Here is a 22,374-nt window from a genome sequence, read left to right as displayed (position 1 = left end):
CTGAATAAAGAATCTGCGGGTGTGAGAGCAAAGAACAGTAAATTCCTAAAGGTTTCGGGAGTAGCACAAGTGTAACGTTACCTTAATGTGCCCACAGAACTACATGGCAGGGTTTCATGAGACAAGTGACCTTGTCAAACAGATCTGCCTTGCTCCTGAGCTGCTAACTCATTAATTTATATCCATCCTCTTTTGGTGATTCCTGTCACTCCTGACGAGGCCAAATGCACGCCACATTTGGTAGAGAATAGAGAACAGGTCACGTGGCAAGAAGCAGGGCAAACAGAACTTTTGCTTTTGGTAGGAGCAAGTGAAAAGCAATTTTAGCTACCTAGTGAGAGCAACTAGATTATGCATAAAGAATTATGATTTTATTGTCTTCTCACAATCTATTTTGTATGAAAATAACATCTCTGTATATATTTGTTTTTTTTTTTTCTCAAAAATATACTCTAGTTTGTTAAAAACTCTGGTTTGTACCAACTAAAAATTAATAAAACAATATTCTAGTATGGCTTTGGAAGATCCAAGTTTCCTACTGTCACAGTTTGTTGTGTTGGTATTTTTTTTCAAATTTCTTCAGAGAAGGTCCCCTACAATACTACTGAATATGATATTCTTTCAGTGTTGTCTTGCGGTGTTGTTTTGGGTTGGTAAACAAATTCCCATCTCGTATTTTGAAAAAGTTGGACAAAGCAGACATCACAGACTATCTGGAGTTCATCACTTTGAAAGATGTTATGCAAAAGCACATAATTGCATTTTACAGCATGCACCCTTAAGAGATACAGCTGGATATTTAACAGTTTTTCTTCGCACTGGTTCCAATTAAAAACACGAGTATGACGTAAAAGATTTTTTTAGACCATCATGTTTCATATTTGTGAAAATGTTCCTTTATTTATCACTCACGTAGTCTCTGAATGTCTTTTGGAATTGCAGTGCTTTGTATCTCCCAGCTTAATCACAGGTAGGTGTCATATCACCACATATTCTGTCCCTCAGTTTGCTTAAACACAAAATGATCGGTGACATATTTCAATTCTATCTATGCCTTTTTTGAAGCTTTATTTGGAAGAATCTTTTTAAATCTCTGCTGCATGAGTTTTTTTCCATTTATTTTGAAATTCAGCTGAAATAATGTCTTCTCCTTACACCGTAACATTTAATTTGTCTCTCTTCTTCCACAATTAATTTGCCATTTCAACAAGACTTGGCAGGGCATTATGAATATTGCTGATATGAAATTATTACTGCAAAAAAAGGAAGTTGCAACATGAAAGATTTTTTTTTTAACAGGCTGCAGGAATAAATCGTATCAAAATGCTGCTCTGGGGTTAGTTTAAAGTGTCTCATTGCTAACAAACTTTTCTCTTACATAATGGATAACACAACTAGAAATACCTTTTTTTTTTTTTTTAAAATAATGCCATCTTACCTTGTATCATGATCTCCCAGAAATCAGATAAGGCTTTATCTTCCACCTTTGATTTCAGAGCCTGCAGAAAATCATTAAAGCACTGCACCTTGGACAGCTGAAAAAAACAACAGCAATAATAACAGAGTAGCTCACTAAAGAGTGCTGCAAACTTAATTCTTCATGAAGTCATCTAACATGGTAAACACAAAAGTCAGTACATATTTTAGATTTTATCTCTACTAAAACCAAGAGTTCTAAGGAAAGGTGAACCAGAAAATCTGCCTTTCAGAAAGCTAGAAAGACTTTCTTGCAACTAGCTTTATTTAAGAGGAAATTTGTAGGATTGCTTAGTTTTTGTTTGCAAGCATCAAGTCACAGTTTAAAAGAAAATAAACAACAGTAAATAATACCAGAGACGCTAGTCCCCATTACAGTAAGAATAAAGAAACAAAAAAAGCAAATACATTTCTAAACTTTCAAAAAGCGTAACAGATTTTAATCTAAGAATCAATTATTTTTGCTATAGCAAGAAATTATCAAGTTTCTAACACAGCAAATAGGCCCATCATGTCTTTCATTTGAAAGATATGAGAGTTTTCTCTTATTAAGATTACCTTAACGGCCTCCTCTCTGAAAACTCTGATACAATTGATCCCTTTCATGTAGTACTGTGAACTTTTATTTTCCAGGAACTGATCAATGCGGTTTATCAACTGCTGACTCACTGAAAGACAAAAAAAAAATAAATAAATCAAAGAAAGCACACTTTCAAGGCAAAAAAATATTTTTCCTTTACACGTCTCTTTTTATATTCTACAAGCATCAATAGAGTTAATAATACCCATCCCACCTCAAGCTACTCAAGTTGATAATTGTTATCTAAGCTACTGACAATTACCTGTGTGTCTCTGGAAAAGTCAGATGTACTAGGAAAAAACCCAAGTCAAAAGTCTTTCCCTGAAACCCAAGAAAAAAAAGCAGTGGCCTAGTGCATTTTTACTGAAAGTAAAACCAGAACACTTGGGACCCTAAAGCTGAGGCAGGTTATGTTCTACAACACAAAGCATATCCCCTAAACACCCTTTGAAATACATGCCTATTTCAATAAAAGTGTTAAATTTACAGTGAAGGTGTAATAATGTCTAAACAACAGCTGTAGGGTGATTGCAGTTAAAAGCCTACCTTGCCATTACTGACATCAGAGGATAGCCTATCTCTGTACTGGTAGTTTGATGGTTTTTCACTGGGGCAATGCTGTTTATGTTTATGGAGCTAAGTACTACAAATTGTGTGTGCTTGACAGAGAGAAGCAGAGGCAAACAGAGACTTGTACCAAGAAGAAAGAACACCAGTTTCATCCTCACTGCTGAGCAGCTCCTAAAAGGTAGGCAGCTGTAAAACACTGCAAACGCGACAAGTGAAAATGTCACCAAGAGCTCTGCAAGTCAACTAAATTCTGCTGGATTTTAGTACTTTATTTTCTTCATGTTTAATTACAGGTGAGGAAATGTCCAATTTTACCCTCTGGCAGACACTTCAGCCTGGGAAAAGACAAGTGTAAGGAGCATAAAACAGCGATCTACAAACTCAGAAGCGCTGTGAAAAGGGAGTGACAGTGCACTGCCTCCCTCAAAACAAGAGGAAAGAGTTGGGTTAAAAAACTAAAAAGAAGTACCTCTACAAACAAAATCAGTTAACATTGCCACAGGCTGCTGTGGGATGACAGAAGTTTTAACAGCTTAAAAAAAAAAATGCTTGAACAAATTCTTAAACTTCTTAAAAGGGGAACTCTATCAAGGGAGATTAAAGATGATGTTGCCATTGAGGAAAGCATTCTGGACAAGTCAGAGCAACTGTCTCTCCTTTTTCTAGTACTGCTAAGGACAGGTGACTGGATTAGCAGAACCTTTAGTCTGACCTACAGCCCTTATGTTCAGGTGTTGTGGGCATATAAGTCACTGCAACTGTTTCAGCCACGGAAACATCAACATAGCAAATCATCTGCCAGAGTGATGGAAGAGACAAAGATAAGTCAACACACGGAGAAGCAGCCACCATTTAAATGCTGCATTCCGTTCTGCTCACTGTAAGCATACACAGCACTAGCTGTTGTATTTGTGTTCTATAAAATGCCTAATTGCACCGAATCTGAAGGACAGCATTTCTGAAAAGTGAAACAAGACATGTTTGGTATTCTCCCACCACCTTTTGAGTGGGAAACTCTATGGAGTTTCTAGAAAAAGAGGCAGATAATGGTTCTGTCCAAGAGCAGCTATCACACAAGAAAGTGTGCTAGTGTCCGCTGCTCCAGAGGTGATCAGCTCACTCTTGTTATTTATTTTACCAGTAGCTGACAAACTAAATTGAAGTCTCACTACTTAAGCCCCTCAAGTTAAGTCAGTCCATTTTTTTCCATGGTTAACGATTTTCTCATTAAATGTTCTAATTTCTTACGAATTGCACTAATAAAAGCAAGTCCTGCTGGTGTTTTCAGTGGTAGTGGTGTTTTTTTTTAAATGTTGTCTTTTCATTGATGTGTTAAATTAAAGCCCCAGGCATTACGAGGGTGCAGTAAAAGTCTTTATTGTCAGAATGACTCCTGCATTTTGTTTGAAATTATCACATACTCTACTTCTTATTTTGTATTTTTTTTTTAATCCCTTTCCATTTGATTGCACTGGCAGACATCAGAAGAAAAGATTTTTTTTCTTGCTACTGACTGTGAGCTGCCTCCTTTTGAAATTTGTTGTAAAGAATAAAAAAAAACAAAAAACCCTACAATGTTTTACTGGGCACTGAAAGCCCACAATACATGCCATTTTAAGCCAGATTCTTCTAACATCTTGAAACAGCTTGGCTAAATTTGGGTCTGTCCACTGGGTCTCCCTTAAATGACAAGCAAATGATTGATGAACCTAAAACAGATAACATTCCTGAGTTCTGATTAGACTACCAAATCACTTCAGGGGGCCAAAGACAATAGCAGAGACAGCAGATAGGATTATAACTGAATGTCCTCCAAAACAGATGTTCCTTTACACTTCCAGGTCTGAGAACTTTGTTGATTTACTGCCGCCTGTCATCTGCCTTTCCATCAGTGTGAATCTTTGGTTTTGGGTGCTGCAGAAAATAAACCTCCCTGGTTTTGGAGAAAGGCATGTTGTGCATAAAGATGCCTGTTTAACTAAGCTGTGAATGTTAGCACTAACTCTGATGTGTCCCAGAGAAATCTCAGGCAGTGGGGTTTTGAAGAGCAGGTCCCAGAGTTACAAATGGACAGCCTATTCAGGCCACTAATGTGTAATAACAACTGGTTTTTTTTCTCTCCCATCTTCCCTCATCCCCCGCACACATTTAAGGAACTGAACTAATCAAACTCTGTATTTTGCATAAACTGGAATTCCAGCACTAAAATACATTCACCATTCACTTCTTGTGAAACATGCCATGAACAATTATATTCACTTGTTATCCCTGAATAGTTACCGTACAAAAGTGTAGTTACATTTTCAGTTCAGTCCTTGGTCTTGATTACTATGCCAACCAGATTACAGCACAATAATAGATAAGGTTGTATTACAGTCCACGTTCAACACCTTGGGGATTGCCTCTCCACTCTAAAAAATTCATCAGGTTTAAAAAACAGCTCTTTCTGTAGACAAGACTCCTGTTGTTATCAGTCTTTTGATTTATCCACTGGTGATAGTAATGATTTGTATTAATGGACAGTGCTTAAAGTAAGTCACTGACGAATCAGATAAACCATCTGATAATAAATTTTAGGCTACTGCTTTGTAAATATCATCTTTTTGTAACTTGAGAAGAAGAAAGAGATTATAAACAGTAAACTGTCCTAATTTTTAAGACTTCCATCATCTTTAAGTCAATATTCAAGACCAAGAGCTATCGAACTATTCCCGTGTCCTATGAGGTATTCAGTTTTGAAACGGTGTCTCTACGTGGCCTGTGGGTATGGATCAGAATGATCTAGGCAGGATGTCTGAAGGACATCTGGTCCAAATCCCTGCTCAAACCAGGGTTTGCTGTGGATCAGGTGGCTCAGTGCTCCTCTGAGTTGAATTCTGAGTAGCTCCAAAGATGGAGAGTCTCCAAGTTCTCCAGGCCCTGCTTTCTGTGTTTGACTACCATCATTGTGATGGTTTTTTCCCCCCCCATAACATCTAATCCAAATTCTGTTTGTTGCAACTCAGAGCTTTGCATCTCACCCGATTGCTAAGCCCTTCAAAGGAGAATCTGGCTTCATCTTCTCTGTGAAGCAGATGTACAGAAAACTTCAAAGTGATTTTATATACTAAAGTATTTGGTTTGCAAATACTTGTCTAATGACTGAATCATTCTCATCAAACCAGTCATTGCATTTGGCCTACCTACCAGCAGACATGAATAGTCTCTGAAATACACAAAAACATCAAGTAAGATAAGAATGCAGATGAACTGCAAAGACATATGCTAACAAAAAGTGAAAGTAAATACTAGGATTTTTTAAAAATTATCTTAGATCTAGAAAGGTAATTAAGTATACAGATTTCTGCAGAAAATTTTGCAATAAAATATCTTCCTTACTGTATCTGTCTAATAAATTCCCATTGCAAATCTCTTATACACAATTCTTTTATGCATACAAAGCATCCAGTGCAAAACCACTGTTTCACATTTTATTTAAGAAGCTATCTACATGCCATGGCAAAAGTGTGACACCTCAGGAACAACAGAATATTTGCTGAAATCTACATATGCAATTCCTGACTCTTTTAACCTTATTTTTGTAGAAATGCCTAGGAATAAAAAAAAAAAAAAAATTAACAAATTTGCTATAAATATGAGAGCTTCGTACAATTTGTCTCTGGACATTTTTTCTTATGTCCATGAACTGTACAGTTGTCATTGCATATTTCTCTCTTCACTGACAATCAGTAAAATTAGAAAAAAAGCTCTTTCAACTACAGGACTTCAGATATCATGTTCTCAGATAGGAGTCCTGTAAGATACAATGAAATCTGGCCTATAAACTTGCACAGAAAATTTACAAACCAAAGAAAATACTATCCATGTGTCAGTATGATTTTTTTACCACTCATTAAGCCATGCCATCTTCTACAGCAGCCTATGAAAATACAACAGCCTATATCAGACACCTTCTGCTCTCCAGAAATGCAGACATGAATGGAAACCTGTAAACAGTTGAACAGGATGAACTGGCAATCATGTGGCTGCTCTTTTGGCATTTCAAAGATGGCAAGCACTCACTGCATTCAAGAGTCTTCTCTGCAGCCACAGCAATGGAGAAACTCATTGTACACCCTTGGGAGTAACGATTAGATTCTACTCAGGCAAACTAATCTATTTTATTTCCATTCATTGACAAAAATGTCAGAAGCTGTTATCAGAAGACTGCTCTTTGCGATGTGTGCACTTACAACCTGCTCAAAATACGACCTGCATAAAATGACATCTCTCTGGCCATGAATGCAAACTAGAAAGTAAAGATATCTGGAAGGGAAATGCAATACTAACTCCATGAGCAATCAACATTAACCAGTAAGTTGACACCATCACACAAAACTCAACACATAAGCTGTAAGTGGGTCCCTACTGTAATAAACTACACAGATGTCAATTAAAAGTGAAGTTGATTACAGTTTCAGGAATTGAGCTGCCAGTTTCAGAAAACATATCCCTAAGACCCTTGCCAATTTGCAGCTCTTAGATTTTTCTAAAAAACATCTATTTACACATTAGTGACCCAGTTCTCACTAAGAGAGAATGCATTGTTTCTCCTGGTCTGGTCTGCTGTGGGATGCAGCGTTCAGACACCGGCTAACTTGTACTTAGGCTTCTCCTGTGAATGGCACCAACTCTGATCATCAAATCTCGGTGAGGTCACTGGAGGAGATGAATTGGTACTCATTTTTGACTTCCTGCAAGTCCTGCTTTAAAAAAAAAAAAAAAAAAATTCCTCTTGCCATACTTAGGTCCTGGTCCTGATAACTTTATAATTTTGGCAAGAGACTTGCTGTGGACTGAAGAGGATGTGTGCCATTAACCTGCAGGTTAATTAAAAAGCCACTGTACTATCAGTATTTAAAGTAAGATTCTTCCTATTGCTACAGCTTCTCTACCAAAAAAAACTCATCCCCAAGTAAACAGCTGAAAGCCTTTCCTCCTCCCTATGGAGGGACTTCATTGCTATTTTGCAGAGAGGGGAGGAAGATGGAATTGCTGCCTTTTTTAAAAAAAAAGAATGTAGGCTCTATTCACTTTGGAAGACTACACTGGATGTTCTTTTTATACAAGAAAGAAGCAAAACAGGATGCAATGTAATAGTTCTGTCTGCATCCTAACACATATAATGTAATAGTTTGTTGTTTTTTTTTTTCCCCCAATAAACTATTGGAATGCCACGTATTATCCTTTCCTGCAAAGACATTGTACATTTCACATGTTCTAGTGAAGGAAAAAAAAGTTTCATCATTAAATATGACAGAAAATTATACTAAAAAGCCTTAGAACCACTGAATAGAGTTAAGACAGTATTTACTATTTACATAAACAGAATCCAATACAGCAATCCATTAAGAAGATGCCTGTAATGTTTTAAAATACCTAAAAGGCTCTAAAGCAGAAAAAAACATTATGCAGAAGAACAAAATAATATGCAGCGTATGTTTTTAGTTATAGTGGCTTCTATCTCTCCTCTAAACGGGTGACTGCACTACATTCTAACTACACCTTATAAGTACAGAGCAGATCACACATAAAATAAAAGCAAATTGCTCAAAATTTCAGAAGTCATCCAAACACATATTGCAGTTATCTTCAGAACAGCTACCAAGTGGACTCTTTCATTAAACCATCTTTAAGGGTAATCACTATACTTATTTCTGCCTTAAAGCTTTCCTACACAATAAAATTAATTACCGTAACAAAGTAGTCAATTGTTTCACAGTTTCTGTATTTTAATATATCATGCAATGCTTTTTTAGTGCATCTTAATATAGCTGAGATTTGACAACACAATTCCAAATATTTTTTCAATAAACAATTTTTTCTGCAAAATCCATGTAAAAAGCTCGCTAGCTGGCTTATAAGTCTGGAAATTCTGGAGAGAAATAGCTATGTAGACTTGAACAGATTGTATCACAAGTCAATACTCGGCGCACTCCTCAAACTACGCCTAGAAGGACTAAAAGCCTTGTTGAAATACCCAGCACCTCACTTCAGCACCTCCGCAAATCTTTTTCTTTGAAAAGAAATGCTACATTAGTGGCTATTCAGTAGATGAGGTTTATCTTGCCACAACCTTCACATCACTCTTTAAAAGAAAAATGGACCATATTCATCTTGTGCATCCTTTTTAAGATACCTTTGGATTACATATATCTCTGTACAGCTACCCCAGTAGGGAAATACCATACAAACAAATAAGTCCTTTGCATTTTCAGACTTGGGACATGCAAGACAGTGCCTGACTTGTGCTTTGTATTCTTGCTCACCTCTGCATCAGAACTGTCTTGCTGCGTGCTGAGAACAGATTCAGTGCACACAGAGCCTCCTCTCATCTTTAACAGTCACATACTACCTGCTTATTACACCCTGAATTCACATGTGCATTCTTTTGCTCACAACAAGAAGTAAGAAACTATCTTTACATGCAAAGATTAAAATCCCAGGCATCAGACTCTTATTTCTTCATAGAATGGAATAAGCAGACAGCAGAAGACAGGTTTCTTACACCATGTGTGGCCAACAACCCTCTGCTTCAAGCCAGAAAGATCCTGTGAAGCCAGATGAGAAGCTGAAACCCAGTTTGAATGAGGCAGGCGTCAGTACCAAGAGATCTTCTGTTAGAAATGCCTGAGGAGTTCCTCAGATGCCTCAATGTAGCTGTCCAGTGCCATCTCACACAAACACAGTTCCTGAGACTTCCAAAGGGGGAAGGCAAATACTAACACGGGAATTACAAGTGACACCTACATTTGCTGAGTGGCACTGGAATTTACTGCTTAGCTTACAGAGCATCCTCACATAGCACAAGAAACTTATGTTTAGACAAATGGATTGTATTTACTGAACTCTGAAGACGCTACTAAAGATAATTAAGATAAAGAAAAGTCATTTACCGTCTTTGAAGTCAGCATTTTTCTGCCTCACCAGAATTCTGAAATCTTCTGCTGGGTTAACGCTGCCAACCTACAAAAGGTCCAGAACTGATACAATTTTCTGTCAGCAGCCATCTCTTTCTTCTTGCAAGGCAACAAGGATCTTTAAATTTCTGTTTATTTTAATACAAAACCAGAAGCTCTACGCTTCTCTGCATGTAGATTCATAAAATCTAAGTCTTACAATGAGTGTTAACACAGAGTACTTCTGGCAAAGGTTAGTTATGACATGAGCAAAATGAACTTACACTTACTGTGCTGCACCATTATAAGCCAACCACATTCTCTGGGGTTTAGAGGTCAGAAGCACAGTAATTTAGGCTATCTGCTAGTTCAGCTTTGAGACTTTCTGTAGCGCAGATCTCTCACCAAGCTTGACAAATGCTTAATGAGGAATGGGAGCTCCCAGGCATGTGGGTACAGAATCATTGGTTTGCCACTCCAATAGGAAGCTCAAAATTAAAAGATTGCACTCAATTTATCTACCCTTTCTGGCCCAGTCTGACATCTCAAAGCTGAAGCTCTAAATAGGCAAACACATGCAGAAACCTTACAAAGGAAACAAAACCAGGTCAAATATAAATAAACACTTACTGAAAAAGGGATGTAATAACTTTATTAAAAAAAATTGCATTGCTTAACATTTCCTGTCAGGAATCAAAATTCTCCTAAGTTTATTTGAAATTTTTATGCTTTGTTGTCAAAATAATTCTTCGACCTTTCAACAAGCTTGCTTGGTCTTTTTGTGTTTCTTTTAAATCTGGCAATGTCACTTTTCAGGAAATACCAGAAATTTGTATTAGGGGTACAGAATATTGAAATCTTTTTAGATTTCAAATATTTTTTAAAATCTCAACCATGCATTTTGAAAACCAATCTTAAAGGATAGCACGATTGAAAACAAGTGAAGTTATATCAATATTAAATCACTTTAGTTTCCTGTAGTACGAAAAATCAAATAAAGGAAGGCGCACAGTTACGATACAGGCTTCATCTACCCATGAACACAACATTTGGAATTAAGTCAGACCTAGCAGCAAGATGAAGCCAAACTTCTGATTTAGAACCCCAACCAATGCAGAGAACAGTTTCTAAAAATCAGAGCAATACCTTTGATTAAATATACAGAGGTAACTTCTATGTTGCAGATGATGTGAAAGAGCAAGAACAAAATTCAAACCCTGAACGTCAATTTTGAGATTATATTTTCTTCAGATCCTCAGACTTGTCCTTTAGAGTTCTAGACCCCTGGGTAGAATTTTGTCCTAAAACATCCAAGACTGATGGAAGCTTGTGCTAACGTATGCCCAAGATTAGAGAAAGTTGTCTTTACAATTTATAAACAGAGTCTCATATCTACAAGCAGACAATATTTCAGTCATGTTTCAGGTAGAAATCCTCCTTTTATCAGGAATTCTGTATATTCACTATAATACACTTAGAGAAATTAATCTTCCCCTTTAATAAACAGATTTGTAAAAATATGCTTACAGAGGTGACATTGCCTTCAGCAAGTTTTATGATGCTAAAGCTACCTTCCTCATCTTCAATTTTCGGTTTTTTAGGGTTGGGTCCATCTTCACTGCTGCAAATGAGGACAAAAATTAATAGAAACACTTAAACTGTCCTGTCTACTAAGCAGAAAGTCAGTAAATTAACGAAATATCCACTGAACACCGGAAAAAAACTTAATTATACAACTGTTCCAAAATTAACACTAAACAATATCTCATTTTTCCTCACAGGCTGCACCAAGCAGATAATACAAACAGAGATCAAACTTTATCTTAACATAAAGCAAAGGCACCACTTGCTGAAGGTGTGAGATTATTCATGCTTATTTGAGGAGTGAATTTACTTACACAAATCTTTCTAAATACATAATATCTCCAGTCACTTTATTTGGAACCTGTATAGTGAGTTAACCCTGATAATTTACAGTGACGCACTGATTTACAGTATATTACATGACATTTCTATTCTCACCAGATTTGTTCTAAACATGAAATAGCAATGAAAACATAACACTTAAACAAGAAATTAATTTACTCTTCAAAAATTACCTGCTAGTTCCTGACTTGGAATTGACAGCTACTACAAATCTGTTTACACAGTGGCTTTTGAGTCTAATGAGCCATACTCTGCATCAGCACGAGAGCTTTATAAACTTGCACTTACAGCAGTCAAAATCTGCTAGACAAACTCCAATTAAGTACAGAAGAACTCTCTTAGGACATTTTAAGCTACATCTCAAAATGCTTTCAAAAGACTATTTGTTATTTTTTAAAAGCTAATTGTGATTTTAGGCTACTTTCTCACTTTGTCCTCACAAGTAACGCATACCAAGATGTACATTCAAACTAGGAACCTAATTGTAACATCTAACGTGCCAAACTTTAGAGCACATCTTGGCAACAGAAGAAAGTCCAACTAATCACAAAAGGGGAAGAAAATCAGACGCTGTGTTCTGTGTCACTCAATGTGACAAGCTACTGACACAGAAGAATTGATTTCAGTTTAAGAATGACTGAAAGCTACTCAGCGATCTAAATGGCAGTATTTGTGTTCAGGGAATCCCAAAACAAAGAAAGAAGTTTTTGTTCAAGGTTCTGCTACAGCAGTGAAAAGAATAAACTGCTTGATAACATAGGGACAAAGCCAGAGATCCTGCACCAGGGCCATTTTGCATTCCACAAGGTTAGAACTGATTTTTAAAATTGCATTGCACGTTACAGAAGGAATCAACCATTAGAAAGAACTTGTACAGTCTTCCTTTTTACTTTCTATAGCACACTCCTCCCCTACTTTAGAATCAGTGTCTGACCCATTTTGTTTCTATAGTTTCCTCTGTACTTTACTTCATTTTCTCACTACTGAAATGAAATCCCTTCTCAGCAACTCCTGTCATCCAACATAACCTTACTTATCACTCTAGGAGAAACGATGACTTTGGTTATGCCTCAGGACAAGGATAGGATAACTTGTTTCATTCTCAACTCTGCTGACTTTCTGGCTGGCCTTGAACAAGTTGCGTGACTGTCCTGGACAGCCGATATGCCTATCTGTAAAATGGAAACTGATACCTGTCTAACACCAGTGGGTTTAGAACTTCTACTTGAACCAAAGTTCTTGTATATTGATATGGTTTCATAAAAGGTGCGAAGAACAGCGGAAATTCTCTTTTAGAATATTTTTCTCCAAAGGTGTTTTCCACTCAATTGCAATGTCTTGAAATCCTTTTCCTCCTGCATTATTTTTACTGATTCAAAATGCTTTGGGATTGGACGAAAGAGGAGAACATAAATGATGATGCTCCATTTAACTGCCTAAGACCAAATCTATAGCCGTCATTAATCAGTGCAGTACAGCAGAAACTAATGAATCCACACCCATTTATATCAGCTAAGGATTTGACATTTAGAATCTGTTATTGGTAATGCACTGATTAGCAGTATTTTTAGACTGTAAAATGTTCAACCACTATTTGTGAAAAATTAATAAGATACAAGATTAATTTAAAACATCCACTTCTACATTTATGTAGAAATCTCTCACACACGGCAAAGCTGGATGAGGTAACAGCCTCTCCAAAGCCAAACTAAGAAGGAAAAAGTGAAATGCTTTCTATTTTACTAGATTTTTTAAATTACACAGAGCTTAACAAAACTGAAATGAATGAATGCTGAATATTGAAATGTGTATTAAGGTATCATGCCTACATTTATGCTGCCTTAATCTCATTAGACCTTAAAAATTAAGCAGAGATTAATCAGGTCAATATGATGATAGGGACACAAATCAGTTTTAGAAAACAAAAATAATGCTCAAGAGAGCTTCTAGTCAACTTTTTCAAAACACTTATGTGTAAATTATCTAGATCTGATAGTTTTAATAAGTTGAATGTTATTGAGTATTTCACGTTTTCCTCAGTCATTGTTGCAGTGATGTACTCTTCTTCACCAAGTGATTCAATTATATCACTCAGCTTTTCCCCAAACAGAGAACAACATGAAGTTAACACTTCTATTGTACTACTGAAAATACTACTGTTCTCATTCATTACTACAGCAATACCAGGTTTTTTTCATATTTTTATGATCCTGTTACCATTCATTCTTCTTTGCATAGTTGTGTCTGTGTCCTTTTGCATCCCTTACAGATTTTTTTAAAAAATAATCTTCATACCCTACACCAATTTCCATCTCAATTATTTTTATAGCTACTTTCATCACCCCTCTAAAGGAAACCAATTTTAAACAAAATACCTTTCTTTCTTGCTTGTCAAACTGATGCCTTTGGAGTGATATGTTTTTAAGCAACTAACAGTAATGGGTCACTGTTTTTTGTTTAAATTCTCCCCCTAGCTTGTTTGAACCCAAGTTTTGTTTTTTTTTTTTTTTTTAACTGGTTCTATCACTTTTTAAAATACACATATGAATGTATGTATGTATACATACACACACAGAGAAACTGGGGCACAGAGCAAGGACAAGAGCATTTAATCAGTATGAATTCATAGACACACCAAGGCAAGACAGGCGCACACAGCAATGAACAAAATAAAAAGCAAGGTGTTTCCCAGTCTGTATACAGCAAAGTGGTCATTATTGCAGAGAATAATAATAAGTCCTATGTCATGTCTTCCCAAAGATAACATGCTATAAGGCTCTAGCCAACTCAAGGTAAAGGATATATGACACTTCAGCTAGCAACACCTCAAAATGGCTCAAACATGTTGTTCCTAGCACTGAAAGTACTGAGACAAAAATGGCAAAAGGGAGGGAGAAGGAGCTTACTGAGAACTCTCCAACATCCCAGGGGACCCACTAGTTATATTATAGATATTCAATAAATTAAACTCTAAGAAGTAGATTTTGTTTGAGCAAATTGACTTGGCTGGGGTGACAGTACCAATGCAGCAGCAATTAAGCATTTATTCTTGGTATTTGCAGCACAAATAAAGTAAATACAATATACATAATAACAACAACAACAAAAAAAATTATCTTAAAAACTGTTCAGACAATTGATGCTCCAGGAAGAGTCCATAACAGTTTGATTTTTCAAGACATCCACATTCATTGCACAGCAGATACTAAGCTGCTTTCTGGTATTCAAAATGAAAGCTACAGAACAACATAAACTGAGCAGGCTGAGAGGGAAGACTCAAACTTTACAGCTAACTTAAAGCTCCGCAGCATTTATTCTAAACTAAATTAGACCCTCTGTAATTCTTACTCTAACTATTTTGTAACTACCAGTAGGATAAAGTGTTTGACCAGAAGACAGTCAGCAATTCAACAGGCTGCCCAGAGAGGATGTACAGTCTCCAGCCCTGGATGTTTTAAGACCAGACTAAATGAAGCCCTGAGTTACCTGTTTGGATCTCATCGGTGACCCTGTTTTGAGCAGCAGATTGAACAAGAAAAGTCCTGAGGTCCCTTCCAACCTGACTGATTTTGTGACAACAAATACAGACACGGGGAAGCTACAGACTGGTTTCTGCTGTGTCTTGGCCCGTAATAATAAGACCACCACTGTTCACAAAATACCCCAGACATACTGTGGTAACACAATATTCTCCACCCATCGGTATTTTTTCAGTGTGTAACTCACTGATCTCATGTTCCAAAGCCTCTGAGTCTGCTTCATCCAGCAAAACCAATTTGAAGTGTAAAATAAAGTTTAAAAAAAATCCATAATACATCTCCAACTTACTTGTCTTTGAAGATGTCTTGAGCAGTCTTCTCTTCTTTTTTCTTGCCAACTTCCTTTAGGGGGAAAAGTGCTTTTACTTTTGCAAGAGGAGCCTGACACCTTTCTTTTACCACACGTGGCACCTCCAGCATCTCTAAAAGGTGCTGTTCGATTGGTGGCAACGGCTCATTGGGGTGAAAAGCCTTATGCTGCAAACACTGCAAGAAACAATTTGAGCAAAGAAAAAAATTTTAGTTTATGTGCTTTTAATGTAATGCCTGTCTGTCTGACATCAAATGGTACATGCAAAATATCTCCCATATTGAAGAAACTACCTTCATATTGCTGACAAATAATCCAGCTCAGAAGTGGACTGAAAGTCATATGATCAACTGTTTACAGAGATTAATAGTGATATTAAAACAGAATACTGATGCAGATGAGTGTTCCCACACTCAATGGAATGTGTTCTATGAAAACTATTAGGAAAATACCAGGAATGAAACAGTCATCCACATCTATTCAACTTTTTAACTTCACTTCACTTTTAAAATGCAATTCTATTACACAACAGTCACATGGGAGAGATTTCTATACATTCCAAAATTAGGCAATAAGATATATACCCCAATTATGTATTCCAGTTATTGTCACAGTTTATTGTCCCTCAAAAAATATTTCTTCTTGGTCAATAAAACTCAGTATGCGTACCAGTTCAAGAGCAAAGGGAAAGTCAGAAGTTAAATGTGCACAGCTGAGGCACAGAACATAGGTATGTTTGCAAATCAGCTTTGAAAAGAGTGAGGGAAAGAAGGGGGTCTGGCAGATGTACGTCAAAGTTGGAACAGATGGTAGGTGCTACAGAGGAGAAGGCTTTTTCACCAAAGTGTAAAGAAAGTGCACACTGTCAGGGAGCCAAGTAGAGATAGAGAGATGAGGTTAATGAGGCAGGCTACAGAAATTCTATTCAGAATTTTAAACACAAAGTAGGTATCTCTTAAATGTTCTGAAGTGTGGGATAGCAGCAGAGATGTATATGTATGTGCATATACATACACAGATACCAGTGCATGCACGCACATACATACATAAGAACACATGAGATACACGGGAGAATAATTTTTCCAAGCCCATTGTACTGGGTGAATTAGACACAAGTGTGAAGGTAACTACTCAGTTAACTAGGTATACAGCAGAGATTTGCTCCCCTGTTGGCTGTCAGACATGACATTAATTAAAAAAAAAAAAAACAAAAACAAAGACGACAAAAAACCCCCCTCTATTCATGCTGAAAAGCTATCAATAAAGAAAATGCAGACCATACGCTACACATCAATACTGACGTGCTTTCACGCTGCCATTAAGATTCCAATCCATACTAGAGCATACTTTCAAAAGGAGGCAGTCATACAAGGCTACCGATTTGGAAACACTTGTAATGATTTACGGCATAATTATTTTGAAAGAGAGTAAAAATGTTGCTAGAAGCTGCAATAACAGCTCTTGTGATACAAAAAAAACAATATTAAAACAATATTAGCGGATTGAATTAAACTCACAAAGCAAAAAACCTAAGTCCCCTGTTGTGAGCGTGTTTTTCAGGCTTTTGCACCTGAAATCTCTATGTGTGCAGCTGCAAGAGCTGAGCAGGCTGAGTAGCCACAGCCTCCACTTGTTCCTGTAGATGACAACCTCTGAAACCTGAGAGGCCAGGTACCATCAAAACTCAGGTGCCAAATGGAGATGAAGCCGAACAGATTCATCTGAAGTTTCTAACCCAAAACAGTCCCTTTTAACCTTGCTCCCTCTTCTTTCTGTGCCCAGCAAGAACCACTCCTATATTCATGGCCTAGAAGGCAACCCACGCTGCCACTGGCTTCCAGACTCACGATTCTATTCATGCATGTTGCCAGCAACATACTAGCTCTTCCTTGCTCTTCCTAATTTCCTTATATTTCCAGTCTAGAGATACAGCTAGCTTTCAGGAACAGGGGTCACACTAAGACACTGGTCAATGGATGTAATGAAGTGGGCTTTTCACACAATTAATTGCATGATAAGCAATGGCATAAATGCATGAATAGACAGGGATTTACTGCAAGAAAGCATCCGGCTTCCCTTCCACATGGCATCTAGGAACACACTTTTGTAAGAACATATTTTAGCAAATCTACAACTCCTACTGGATCCTGACAGTATTTAAAGCCTTGGAACACGTGAGACAGATTCAGTTATCTAAAAGAGAAGGATCTAGTTATGCTAGTCACTGACTCACTCTACACAACCACAACTATCAGGTACTTAGGACCTCCAATAGAAAAAGGATCACCTACTTTCCAAAGGTTCTTTTTTCATGGATTCTGGAACAGACTTGGGACAACTCAACTTACACTAGCTAGCTAGCTTTAAGGTAATTAAACCTGTGTGAAGTGAATCCCAACACAAGCGTCTTAAAGTTCAGTTTACATCTAGTTGGTGACGATTCCAAAATAACCTTCCGACAGATCCACTACATCCAACCAAAGGTAAGATTACTTCTTGATGAAAGCCCTTACAGCCTTCAGTGTGCTACCTCCTGTCCCCCTGCTGCTCTGCTTTTTGAAAGAACATCACTGTGCAGGCCAACAACTTAGAAACAAGCTCAGTGCTCTACAGTCGCTTACATGTGGTCTAACGACAGCCATTAAACACATTTAGATGCAGACTCTGCAGCTGGATCTCATGAACTATGCATGTTGCAGGCTACCGCCCCCACAAACCTTCCCCCCAGGCCTGTCTCAGTATAGAACAATCATTGATGAGCAATTTGTTTATTTGGCTATTAAATAACATGCACTGCATACACTAAATGTCTTATGTGCTTAAAATCCCTGTATTTAAGAAGAACAAGTTAAACAATTATATCGGAAGTCTGTCACCACAAAAGCTATGGAAGTTCACTTAGGCTTTTCTGGAAGCAAAGAACAAAAATTGAAACTCTGTATATAGAATATTCCTTATCTTCCACTCCAACAAACATCAGCAACTCCTTTCCACCCACTTTGTCATCTCCCAATGCCTAACATACTTCCAGAGACAATTTAGTTCGATGTTTCTGTTTAAATTCTGGCTCTTGTCAGTTATCATTCCAAATATCTTCATGAGGCAACAGAACAAGGAAATTAAGTGGGAATTCGTCCTTTTTTCAGAGTTACTTTTCCAAACCATCTATAAGTCCTGTTCAGCCCAATCAATTTACTGGCTGCATTATACATAATTATACATAAAAGATTATATATAATCTTAATTCGTAGTTCTTACGGAACCAGCAGTGCCACTTGGTCTAAGAGCAACATATTAAGAATGTGGAACATGTTTGCAGCAGAGAACAATGTTTCTGCAACTTATATAGATTAATAGCAGTTTTGTCACAAAGGCAAAAAATGGGGCTGTGCGCAGGCAAAAGAAAGCACTAAAAGGACGGGTAATTTAGGGCTTTATAAACAGCAAGTACTGGGGACAGGAACTGTATACTACCCAGTACATTGAAACAGTCAATAAACACTTTTTCCACCCTTACAAAATCCTATCATCTTCTAAGGGAACTGGCAAGTTACGCAGCTACTCTCTGCTAGCAACATTTGACTCAACTGCAGGGACCAGACCATCATACTAGTTCAGAACACAAATGGCACACCCAGAGAAACATCTTTCGTTGATAGAAGACATCCACTGAACCAAAAGAACGCAAAGTTGTATCTAGCAATATAATAGAGGAAATTCTATCCCGTGTGTTTCATTTACAAGCAAAATCGTATTTGTTTTGTAATAGCCAAGCTTTACAACCCTTCCTAAAATACAAGTCATGCAGAGGTCAATCCATTTTAAGCTCTTGCCCAGCAATAATCATCTACTGACCAAATCTTGCATTCAGTTACACACAGTCTTGTCGATATGACTGGCAGAATTTGAAGTGAACACCCAGCTCTTCAGGTGTCAACTAGATTAGGATTTGAAGACAGTCGCCTTACATGTGTTCCTGAACGTACATATGACCTTCAGATCCTCTGCTTCTTTTGACAATGCCGAGGCAGTATGGCTTTTGGAAGTTAGGGTAAGTTTTCTTAATTTAAAAAAGCATCTTCTTCCTACTTGTAAACTGAAAAAACTTTATTTGGAGTTGTTGAGATACGATCAACATGGTTGCTACATTACCATTTTTGGTAAATTTTCAGAGTGGAGTCATGCATTCAGACTATTTCCATGGCTCTGTACACAACACAATTCTGCAGCTGCATAAATTGCATTGTAATTTTCCTTATTTTTGGGCTTGCTGTGTCATTTTTTTAACACTTGAATTCCAATGTATAATTAAGTCTCTCATCCTCATAGTTGCAATGAAAATCTTCATGGTATGAAAGGAATGTAAATCAAAATGTAGACAGCTTGATACAATAACTGGAAGAAGCGTGAACTGTTCTGCTCACCTGTAAAATGCGTCAGCTCAGACACTCACATTGAGTATTTTAAATGTCAACAATGTTAACCGTTTACTACTGATCAAGTTTCCAGTTGCCTCCTGGAAAATTGAAATTTTAAGAATAAAATCTGTCAAGGACAATACAGAAATCACTGGCTAACTCATACTTAAATGCAAAGTAATGTATATTCCCATCTTCACCATGCAGATCTTCACAATGTGAATCACAGAAAGACAGAAAGGTGAAAAGTCTTAACAACAGAAGTTTAAAAAAAAAAAAAATACTATATAGTTCATCTCACCTGATATAACCTCTGAAAGTGAGGGTTTGGGATTTTGCTGGGCTTAAACAGGTCCTCAAAAGTTTCTCCATCATCATCTTCATAAATCAAATTCATAGAATCAATCAAAGAGTCAACAGCAGATAACTGATCCTCTAAGGCAGCAATTACATATGAAGAAAAATTAAATACGTTTGCAGATGGATGCATTTCTTGAAGCAATTTATAAATTAAGATTCACTTCACAATGTGAAATTTTGACCAAGTCACTACATGCCACTGTATACACTGCAGATATAGACATGCCAATAAAGAATAGGGATAATGGACACAGTAATAAACTCCCTGCTTTATTTAAGGACTACAATGTAAAGTCATAAAGCCTTTTTTTTTCTCCAAGACCTCAATTATCACTGCCTTCTGCTTCCATTTTTCTTCTTTTTCAAGATGTTTTTATTTACAACAGAAGGTTTATAGGCCACTTAGAAAATAAAGAGAACAGTTGGTTTGAAAAACTAAATGGAGTAATATAAATTTTAAAAGTTATGATTGCAAATTAACACAGCTCACAATAGTCAACTATTGCTTTGGTAATACAGGTTTTAGATTTGTTCTCAAACTGCTGGTTACAGGCAAGAAAACAGAAGCTGTTTCAGAGACAATCCAGCATGCTTATACATCCTGACATGCAGATCCTCATTCAATGGATCTCATAAGAAATTAAAGAAGTGGGAGTGGACTTTAAACTACATCCATTTACACTTATTGCTATGCAAAATTCTCAGAGCAGTGAGTCAAGCTTTGTATGGCTCTATGTTCTACAGCCCTCCAAAGACACCCTCCATCCGAATCTGGACACCAGTAAGTGCCTGCTTTAAAAAACAACACACCACGATACACCATAGTCTTTGCCTTTGTACATTATATTAACAGGCCATACTGCAACCGGCTACAGGACCAGCTTTGTATGAATGGAGCTGATGCCTCTGTTCTAATCCTAGCCAGCTAATCACATACTGTAGCTCTCACAAGATTTGGCCAACAAGTCTCACAACTATCCTATGAGGACAGGCTGAGAGAGTTGGGGCTGTTCAGCCTGGAGAAGAGAAGGGTCTGGGGAGATCTTATTGTGGCCTTCCAGTACCTAAAAGGGGCTGGAGAAGAAAGACAGGGAGAAACTCTTCAGCGGGGCCTGTTGTGATAGGATGAGTGGTAATGGTTTTACAATAAAAGGAGGTAGATTAAGACTAGATATAAGGAAGAAATTTTGCACAATGAGGGTGGTGAAGCACTGGAACAGGTTGCCCAGTGAGGTGGTGGATGCCCCACCCCTGGAAACATTCAAGGCCAGGTTGGACGGGGCTCTGAGCAACCTGATCTGGTTGGAGATGTCCCTGCCCCTTGCAGGGAGGTTGGACTAGATGGCCTTTAAAGGTCCCTTCCAACCCTAACCATTCTATGATTAGTTCAAAGATCAAAGGACATGGAAGACTAAACATCAGATGTCTATCACAGAAGTCCTGTGAGACCAATAATCCCATGACCCAAGCCACAAGTCATTTAACAGGACAGTTTTAAAAGACTGCCTGCAACTAAGCTGGCAAAGTTTTGATACAGGCTTTACACTTCAAGATGACACAACCATAATGTATTCCTAAAGGCCTGGGGTTTTTTCCTAAGCCAAAATAATGACAAAGCTTGTGTTTTCATCAGAAAGCCAAATATTCTAGGTCTTTTAGAGCTTAAAGGAAGACAAATAGGTTACTTTGTCCAGTTATGCACCGAAGGACTACCTTACCTGTAGGAATGCATTTTTTATTGTTTTTCAAGGATGAAAATATGTACTGTCTTAAGTCTTCCATGTAGGGAAGTTGCACATAGATGAGACACTAAGTGAGACGAAAGAAGAAAACAACTGAGTCTGAAATAAAAAAAAAAATCTAAAGCATCCCAAAGTGCTCTATCAGGGCAATATAAACATAAGAAAAAAATCCAATGATCTAATATATGTGTGTACTAAAATACTTAAATAAAATATTTACAGAGCAACACAGCGTTAGGCAGAATAAAACCCAGCATTATTTTATAATATGGCAATGGCTACACTCATTTTTCTACTGGTGGAATAAAGACCTCCCAGGTCATCTGATTTCCTTTTCTTGTGCAGAGTTAGAAGCAGTCAAGCCTTAAATACTCCATACATTGGCACTTTGGAAGGTTTTATCATAGCTTACTGTGTTTCAAAGTCAAAAGTTGGTTTCGGTTTTTTAACATTCTCAGTCTATTTTTTGATTCATTCAAATACCTCCTCCAGTTCATACCACTCTAAACAATTCC

At 37.3% G+C, this 22,374-nt stretch overlaps 1 protein-coding gene across 5 annotated transcripts in view; it reads right to left on the bottom strand.

Moving 5' to 3' along the window:
* The window catches only part of XRCC5 (X-ray repair cross complementing 5), a 52,657-nt gene that overhangs the window by 10,615 nt on the left and 19,668 nt on the right, over window positions 1-22,374 (bottom strand). For 2 of the 5 annotated variants that reach the window (XM_086751138.1, XM_086751137.1), the window contains exons 12-18: window positions 21,836-21,926; window positions 20,059-20,192; window positions 15,319-15,515; window positions 11,092-11,185; window positions 9,562-9,631; window positions 2,035-2,144; window positions 1,439-1,535 (exon numbers count right to left, since the gene is read on the bottom strand). In XM_086751138.1, the coding sequence (XP_086607264.1) occupies window positions 1,439-1,535; window positions 2,035-2,144; window positions 9,562-9,631; window positions 11,092-11,185; window positions 15,319-15,515; window positions 20,059-20,192; window positions 21,836-21,926 (793 nt within the window). Of the gene's footprint in view, window positions 1-1,438; window positions 1,536-2,034; window positions 2,145-9,119; window positions 9,217-9,561; window positions 9,649-11,091; window positions 11,186-15,318; window positions 15,516-20,058; window positions 20,193-21,835; window positions 21,927-22,374 lie in introns of those variants that run through there. The other 3 variants (XM_086751139.1, XM_086751141.1, XM_086751140.1) reach the window with 3 other exon arrangements.

The sequence above is a fragment of the Chlamydotis macqueenii genome, chromosome 6, assembly GCF_036417535.1.
Source record: "Chlamydotis macqueenii isolate bChlMac1 chromosome 6, bChlMac1.mat, whole genome shotgun sequence".
Taxonomy (NCBI): Eukaryota; Metazoa; Chordata; class Aves; order Otidiformes; family Otididae; genus Chlamydotis; species Chlamydotis macqueenii.
Note: the sequence above shows the minus strand (reverse complement) of the source record. Positions and strands in the feature narration are given on the sequence as shown.